This window comes from Aphelocoma coerulescens, chromosome 1 (assembly GCF_041296385.1).
Source record: "Aphelocoma coerulescens isolate FSJ_1873_10779 chromosome 1, UR_Acoe_1.0, whole genome shotgun sequence".
Lineage (NCBI taxonomy): Eukaryota > Metazoa > Chordata > Aves > Passeriformes > Corvidae > Aphelocoma > Aphelocoma coerulescens.
In genome coordinates, this window is record NC_091013.1 from 18,905,463 (window position 1) to 18,914,223 (window position 8,761).

Genomic DNA, 8,761 nt, shown 5'->3' on the forward strand with positions numbered 1-8,761 from the left:
CCCTGAGGGCACAGACACACGGGGTTTCCCTGCCCCTGGTCAGCCTCGTTCCCCATGGGTTGGTTTGTGTTCCCCTGCGCGGGCAAAGGACCCTCGGGTCCTGACTGTAGCAGTTCCTCGGCAGAGCCCGGCCATGGGCTGGAGAAATAAACATCTCTGAAACATCTAGCAAGAATCCATCCATATATATATTTCTTTTCCACAGGACTCCTGGTTTGATATAGGCGTTACAGTATCCCCACTGTAACAAACATTAGTTTTCTTGTTTGTTGTTGTGTTCTTTCCTGTTAGCATGCCTACAACTAAATCAAAAAGGGACTATTCAAAGAAAGGACCAGACAGAAAAGCTAGGCAAGGAACTGCCAGAGGCAGCTGAGATGACAGAATCATAGAATGGTTTGGGTTGGAAGGGATCTGGAAGATCATCTAGTTCTTTGTCTGTTTGGTTTAACTGATTTTCTCCATCTGCCTTGTGCCTCTCCCTCTGCATGTCTGCTCTCTCTCCTTGCAACCATGCAGCAGCTCCATTCACAAGGAATCCCTTTATCTTATAACTCTTTCCCACCTATAGCCTACAAGACCTTCTGAACTCATTTCTCACATATCTTCCCATTTTAGTCCACACACATACTTCCAAGTCTCTTCAGATTTGTGGGCTTTTTGACAGTGCAACGATGGGGGAATTCCTGTACCAGACCCAAGCCCCTGACAGCAGTCACAGCAGAATTTGCTTTCCCCAGTTTGCCCACTCAGATAGAAGTGGTAGACTAAGAAACTGTAAGCCTAAGATGAAAAGATAAAAAATCTTTTATTTCCCTAAGATCAAAGAATGAGCTTTTCTAAAGCGATTTTCTGACACAAATATGTCAGCAATTGCTTTTCTTGATTTTCTTAAATACAGCAAATAGAGAAACATGCATTTTTATAAAAATCACATTTATTCCAACACTGTCTGAACAGCAGCAACTTTAGCATGGTCCAAGCACTCCTTCACCCTGTGTACTCGAGCATATTTAACAAGTGTCTAACCCACACTTTACCTAACCACAGGACATGTTAGAGGCCTATTGTGAAATAAAAGCTGGAAGTGGTGATATTCTGCAACAGTGACTTCCAGGGGGTAGTGCATAATTTCTTGCTGTGCACTAATAGGTGCCAAGCAAGGTTCATGTGTATCATAACAATATTTAAGGGAAAGGGTACAACTAAACAGTTTCTTGGAGAAGCTTGTTGTAAGCCAGTGAATTGCTTGTAGCTATGGCATTTTTCAGGCACTGCCAGAAGTAGGGCTGAGACTGAGGATTAGTTGGCCATTCCAGAACTGAACTTCTGCACAGCCTCTTCCTCAGCCGGACATAGCGGGACTTCTGCAAAACCTTCTCAAGAAATATCAAGATAATGACATCCATTTTGTCATCTAGAAGCCGCTGATGAGCCATGTAAAACGTTGTCTTAAAGCTGCCACTTTTAATATACCTGTTGGTCAGCACAAATATGGTCTTTTTGCTCAGCTGAATGCTCTGGGAAAGGTTGTCAAAGACTGGCTGTCCTGGAAGCCAGTCCCTTCCTTCCAGGCATAAATTGAACTGCCTGGCTTTTTGGTTTTCCAGCCTTTCCACCAGTTCCTGCAGCACCCACTCATTCACAGCTGCATCTTCATTGTCATAGGCAATAAAGGCATCGTAGCAGGCATCTGGTAAAGACAAGCGTCGATAGCCCTTCAGCTTGGCAGCGCAGTAATGGTAGCTATACCACACATCCCAGAAGTAGAGATGGCTCATCACTGTGAACACCATAAAGCCAAGGACGGTTGAAGCTGACAGAGCGTACAGGATCAAATACGACGTGTCCAGCTGGCAGGTATACAGATCCAAGTAAACCACGCTCCTTCCCTTATGTGCCCCTGGGCCAGCACAGGTCACGTCTGTGGCCAGAAGAGGAATGGTCACCTGTGTCTGATTGATCCACCAGACAAACCACACAGCCTCACAGTTACACTTAAAAGGATTGCCATGCAAAAGCAGCATCTCCAGGTTGTTAATGACATTCTCAGGGAAGCTGGATCTCTTAATTATTTCAATCTTGTTTGAGCTGAGGTCCAAGTACCTCAGTTTAAAAGCCCCTCTGAGAAAATATTTGGTTAACCGCTGAATGCGATTGTTTCGGAGCATCAGTTTTTGGAGTGATGAGGTGCAATTGGACAGTTCTTTGGGAACAGTACTCAGAAGGTTATTGCTCAGGTCCAGAGTTACTAGGTTCCTCAGAGAGGGGAGGCTTCCCCAGATGAAACTCTTCAGTCGATTATTTGTTAAGTTGAGGATCTTGAGACTAGGAGGCATTCCTTTAAAAACATCATGAGGCAAAAAACTGAGCGAGTTGAAGGAAATATCCAGTTCTTCCAGGCTGGTCAGATTCTTGAAAAAGGACAAGTATCTAGCATTGCCATCCACCCATAAAGCATCTAAACGATTTCCTCTGAATTCTAAAATTCGAAGAGATTGGCTTTCCATTCCTGTATCAATAGTGGTAGAAATTTCATTCTCATTCATCATCAGCTTCTTCAGATGGGCTAGGTTTTTCATAAAACTAAGCACATGAGTAACACCTTCTGCCAGAAAATAATGCTGGTTATTGCTCAGATCTAGAATTTCTAAATATTTTAGCTCTTTGAAAGCAGTTTGGTATAGCAAATCAACCCTGTTGTTAGAAAAATCCAGATATTTCAATCCAGACAAGTAAGAAAATTCACTTCCATTTAAAGTTTGACTTATTGCATTGCCTGACAAGTTGAGACATTTGAGGGAGCTAAGTCCCAGGAAGTCTGTGGGGTTAACAAAAAATACATTGTTTCTGCTTAAATCCAGAGTTTTTCCATAGTTTAGGCAATCTTCCTTAACTATAGATTGGTAGGAAGAAGCCTCTTTGTCTTTGGAACGGCAACTTCGCCCATACACGTCGTACCTGAAATAATGCATCTCTTGTTGTACTTGCCTGTTGTATTGCTCAACTGAAATGCCAGGATTAGAGCAAAATCCATAGAAGTTGCTTTCCCCTGAAGAAGGAGAAATTTTATTCACTGAGAGGTCAATGAACTTAAGAGCTGGGAATTCTTCAAACACTGTCAGGTCTGCAACTTTAATAAAGTTAGTCCCGAGATCCAACATGGTTAGATTCCGAAGACTGAGCAGTGGATGTAGATCTTGTGCTCTCAGTTCTTTAAAGACATAACCCTTGAGCCTCAGGGTTTCCAGGTTATAGAGAGAAGAAAATGTCTTAGAAAGATTCAAGAAGGGAGAATACACCTTCACTTCAAAGTTAAAGGACAGATCAAGCTGCATAAGGCTGGGGATAAATGTCAAAAACTGAGCATCTCCAATCTCCCTCATGAGGAAATTTTGGGAGAGGTCAAGTTCTTTGAGATTCTTGATGTTTTTAAACCAGCTGCTGGGTATGCTCTGAAGAGAGTTACTGTGAAGTCGCAAAATTCTTAAATTTTCCAAGGAGTCAAAAGCCTTTGAATGTATCTGAATCGAGCTCTTGGGACAAGGAATGCAAGGATATGGGGCATTATAGCAACGTGGGCAATTGCCACTTAGGTCAAGAATTTCTAGGTTGGGAAGGCCACTTAAATCCTGTTCGTGAATCACTTGAATCATGTTGTTGTAAATGTACAATTCCTTTAAAGTAGATGACAAATTGGGTGGAATATGTGTTAAGTTGTTGGACTTCAGGGATAGTATTGTTAACTTTTTCAGCCCCAGAAAGGCTGTTTTCTCAATTTCAAATGAAACATTGCATGGATTGCGGTAGTAACAGTTCTGTCCAAGATACAATACCTCTATGTTTCCTAGCTCTGAGAAGCTGGCTTCTTGGATAGAAAAGATACTGTTTGCTTCCAGGCTCAGCAGGGTTAAAGTAGCAGGAAGACCTCGGGGTATTTCTGCCAGCTGGTTTGCATCCAAATACAATGACTTCAATCTTCTCAGGGCAGCAAAACTACCATTCTCAATCTTCAGTATGCTGGTGCACACATTATCTTTGGGGCCAAGTTTGACAGGCACACAGTTGCATCTGAAGTCAATCTCCTGGAGGTTTTCAAGATGATCAAAGGATGTTGGGTAGATGTGGGGGATATGGTTAATGCTCAGGGTGAGGTTGGTAGCGTTTCCAGGGATCCCTCTGGGGACTTCTGTAAGGCGCCGATCAGTGCAGTCCACTGTCACAGTGCCTTCTGAGGACTTAACATCACAGGGTAAAGTTTTGGGAAACCAAGCCCCTGACAGCAGCATTGGGAATATGAAGAGCAGGATAAATGGCAATGCATTTGACATCTTTGCACGAGGTACCTAAAACCAAGGAAATACGGAAGTATTAGTTTAAAGCAATGAGAATATTTCACCTACACACTGGGTCAGGCCAACTATACAGCTAAATTGGGGTCCTGGTCATACACTGACCATGAATGGATGTGCCGGTAGAATTATATGTTTCTGGAGGCATATGTTGGTGGTTTCTCAAATGCTTTTTTTATTTTATCATCACCAGGAATGCTAATATTAATTTAAATATCACTCTCTAAGAAATGAATTATTAAAAAACATCTCCTGAAAAAGTGACAAGGGGTGATTAAAGTCTGTCTCTGTGAATACTCTTTTTTTAAGGGGAAATAAGAGGTGTTCAACATCCAGCAGGTTGCCATTGCATAATAGCGTAGATGAACACAGTTACTTTTTCTAAGCATATGCAAGATCTATATTCAAAATCTATACTCAAAAGCTTGTGTAAACTTTCAAAACTGCACTAACAGGTGACTGAGTTCCTAATTCAAATTTAACATTATCATGAGTATTCTTCCTCTAGTAAGTGGCAGAATAGATGTAGAGTTGACCTAAGACAGTCAATGGCTTTATTTCCTTAAAGTTTATTACCAGTTTGCATTTTCACTGTCCAATAAGGGACGAGGGACAAGAAAACAATGTATCTGGGTGAGGTGGAAACATGAAAATCAAAGACAAGTTTAAAACTGGGTATGTTCCATGAAAGAGTAATAACCAGCCTAAATAATCAGAGCAAAAATCCCACAGACATTTTAAGAATCTTCCGAAACACTCTGTCTGTTGAGACTTTGTGGTCTTGCTGGCTTCATAGATTTGTGGGTATTATGGGAAGAGCTTTTAATATTTCACAACTTACTGGTTATTTCCTCAGCAGCAGTCAGTGTCAAGGAAACCCTAGCTGGCAAACTGCCAGCCTTGGCTTGTGTGGCACAGGCAGAAGGGCCATGACCACCTTGCTGCCTTGCCCTGTATCTAATTGCTTGCGTCTGGTGTTGGTCAAGAGTTTTAAAGACAAGACACCTCATGAAAATCATCAGCCTTGTTTCTTCCTTGAAAACTCAGTGGTGGAGGCTTGTATGGCACATAGGGGGCTCTTAAACCACCAGGATTAGTTATGTGGCATAATATTGATTAAATGTCACAACCCAATTAAGTAGGTGAAAATCGGATGATTAGGTAAGATGTTCAAGATACATGGTAATGTTTTTATCTCTTTAGCTGTGACACAAGAACATACAGAGACTTGCCAAGCAGTCTGTGTAAACCCTGTTGAGTGCTGTCAAAGATGTGCCTTGCAGGTGATATGGACCTAGAGGTGAAGCGAGGCTTTCTGTTGCACGCCCTGTTTACTTCAAGCACTGTGTCCCCTGTACAACTTTGTGTTTCTGTGTTACCTATGCTGAATCTACCGCTGCATCCATGTATCTGGAAATGTGAGAGAAGCCAGATCAGGTCTCACACAGCACTGCACTTCTGCTATCTTGACTCAACATCCAAATGACATCACTTTGGTATTTCCTTCAGTCATCTTTGGAATTACAGAGCCTCAGTATAGAAGGAAAAATATAAAAGTCCACTGCAGATCTTGAATTCAGTGTAACCTGATACAGTGACAGAAGTTACAGTGTTACCACAATTTCCTTGCCCACTCCCTGGAAGTGCTATGGTGCTTTCTTCTTATCCACACATCCTCTGAGAAAAGGCAAGGTAGCTAAATACCACGGCTGGTAGCTGTGGCTGTCATTCATACAATTATTCAGAGCAGGCTCATATGGACTAACCAGGCCATGCCTGTGTATTCATATTTCATTATCTCCAACTCTTGTGTTTTCATTTGCTAGGTATCAAATTAACCATCATTTGGCTTATTGAAATTCCCTTTGGAAAATTGCCCAGACAGAGGGCACTGGGTAAGAGAGTTCACCAGTGTTTTCAATACAGTCTAGCCAATCCGCTTTAGAGGAGGATTAAGTTTTCTGATTTCCTGTGCACTTGGATAAAAATTATTATTGAGAATAATCAGAGTTAAGTGGGGAGTGAATTTGGAAAAGATAAAAGGCATTAATTTTCCTCCCACCACCTGAGCTTTTCAGTAGAACCCTTTTTTTCTCCACTAATGTGGTCAGGGATGTGGGAAGGAGAAGGAAGGGCTCTGCCATTGCTATTTAATTACATGGAAAATTGAAGATCTTTTTTAGAGAGACAAGTGACACTGCCAAAGAAAAATCTGGATATATTCTTGAAAAAATTTTGCCTTCCTTCCTTCTTTCCCAGGGGACACAGCATATTATACATGTAAAGGACATTAGGAGACTAATGGGAAACCAAAGAGTGCCTATGCTAACCAAATGGCCTGTGATGTCCCAGCAACTGCCTGCCTCCATTTCTTGCGTTAGCAGACCGATGGACACCAGGGCCAGTCTGTTTACCCAGTGGAGAACAGCAGAGAGCTGATAGGGAAACCATAGAGACTCTCTGCAATGCAGGGCATGTCGCTCCACCATCACATGGGTGCCTTTTACCTTTATCTGTCGACACGGACCACAGCAGACCATGAAGTGCTGGCTGTCACCAGCCATGGACACAGAATCTGTAGTCACTGAAGCAAATACTGACAACTGATGCACATCAAACTCCACCAGCCTTTCTACCTTTAAATAAAGGAAGGGAAAGTTAATTAGGTTCAAGCTTTAAAGATTTGATAAACCAGATTAAACCACTCTGTTGAAGCACTAGAGCAGGACATGGGCAAGGTGTGATTGCAGTCTATATTGAAGACTCAAACTTTCCACATGAGCTCATATTCAGTCACTACACGCAGGCCCTTAATTTCAGGTGTTTAACTGAGTTCCTCAATTTGCTGTCATCAATCTTAGTAGCACTGAAATTCAAGAGAGAGTGGGAGAGAGGAGAGAGGCCACTCTGCAGGGACTGTTCAGTTTGAAGATCGAGGGAGATCTGCCTGAGTACACACCAAGCAGAGGTTAACACTGCACATTTAGGTGCCTGAAATTAGGTGTGGTGAATCTGGGCTTTGAAAGTCTTCATGAATATGTTTGTAGGCTTCTTAAGAAGTCAAAAAAGATGTCTTGAGTCTTTTACAATGCTCAGGTTTTGAACTCTCACATATTACAGTATTTTTAGGAATCTGTTGTTGCAGAGCCAGCCTAGCTCCTACCATCTTTGTGCTTCATTTCGTTGTATATTCTTCCCTCTCCTGATAATTTTTGTAATGAATTAGCTGTTTTAACTGTAAAGAGTAACATCCTGGTGCTGTGTCTGGCTATTTGCATATGTAAAATGTTGCATCCATTATAGTACCAGAACAAACAGAAAGACCTAAATAAGAGCAAGAAGCAATGCTGTCTTGTGCAATGTCTTTGCAATGAGAGGCTTGTTTAAAAGTACAGCAGGAGTATGTGAGCTGTTCTTTTGTCTGTGATCTATGCTTGGTTTTATAAGGAGCTCATAAGAACTAATCTACTGATCTTAACTGCTATGTGCACTAACCCCTAATGATTTAGGGTGTTCTTCAAATATTCATCAACAGTACAGCTATGTGTTTCTGAAGGAAGTTTATCTGTAGCAGTTCCACATGTATTTTAAGTTGTGACAGGAGGGAAGGGTAGAGAAAAATAAACACCTAAAAACTTGGAGTATTTAGATAAGACATTCGTTACTCGTTCTGTAGCACTGCTGTACAATAAGTATCAGTGCAAATTAATGCTTTTCTTTGCAGACATAATGCTCTGCAGCTTTGAACCATAACAGTAAACTGGACCATTTAGAAAACAGAAAAGCAGAATATGTTCTTGAAAATCTTCCAAAGCAGTTCCAGTCAAAGATACCTAAGAGCAAATTTAAAATGAAAGTTTAACATACCATTTTCTGTGTGCTTCCAGGTCTGGCAGATTAGATGCTGGAAGAGACTGTAAAACGGAGCAGGAGAGAACAGCACTAAAGTGGTTTCCAGTGGTTCAGCTGAGGTGCAGAGGAGAATGTAACATGACATAACTCTCTCAAGACAACAGCAGAAATCACTATCACTTCTCTTCACCTCGATTGCAACTTGAGGAATAATTGAATGTGAAACAACTTCTGCAACCTACTTCCTCAAACATTTGTACTTAAAACAGCACCTCATTTACTGCTCCACCCCACAGAAATAACTGAGTACTCTTATTTTTCCCCCTTTAAAGAAATCCTTACATTACTCATACATCCACGTGCTTTTATTGTCACATGTTGCAATTTGCTCTCTTCTATGCTACTTTTGAACACAGTTTTCATTTCAAACTGGTTTTTACCTAGATACAGTGTCACACCATAAAAAACTGTAAGACGTGCTCCAAAAAGGTAAACATCCAAGCCATGGGGAATTCCAAAGGACAGTTGTGAAATATTTGGCCACAAAGTTTAAGATC

At 41.5% G+C, this 8,761-nt stretch overlaps 1 protein-coding gene across 1 annotated transcript; it reads right to left on the reverse strand.

Moving 5' to 3' along the window:
- Positions 1 to 982: 982 nt before the first annotated feature.
- On the reverse strand, positions 983 to 8,363 carry TLR7 (toll like receptor 7). The gene is made up of 3 exons (XM_069028739.1): positions 8,220 to 8,363; positions 6,860 to 6,984; positions 983 to 4,346 (listed from the first exon to the last, which is right to left on the reverse strand). The coding sequence occupies exons 1-3, from the start codon at positions 8,347 to 8,349 to the stop codon at positions 1,206 to 1,208; spliced, it is 3,396 nt and encodes a 1,131-aa protein (XP_068884840.1). The 5' UTR covers positions 8,350 to 8,363; the 3' UTR covers positions 983 to 1,205.
- Between the last annotated feature and the right edge of the window lie 398 nt (positions 8,364 to 8,761).

What these genes read in the sequence shown, in the direction of transcription:
- TLR7 (XM_069028739.1), bottom strand. Translation starts at nt 8,349, where the DNA reads ATGTCATGTTACATTCTCCTCTGCACCTCAGCTGAACCACTGGAAACC. An exon ending in CTGGAAGCACACAGAAAATG is followed by an intron (nt 6,985 to 8,219) that starts GTATGTTAAACT and finishes ATTTAAAGGTAG; the next exon opens with AAAGGCTGGTGGAGTTTGAT. An exon ending in GTCCGTGTCGACAGATAAAG is followed by an intron (nt 4,347 to 6,859) that starts GTAAAAGGCACC and finishes CCTTGGTTTTAG; the next exon opens with GTACCTCGTGCAAAGATGTC.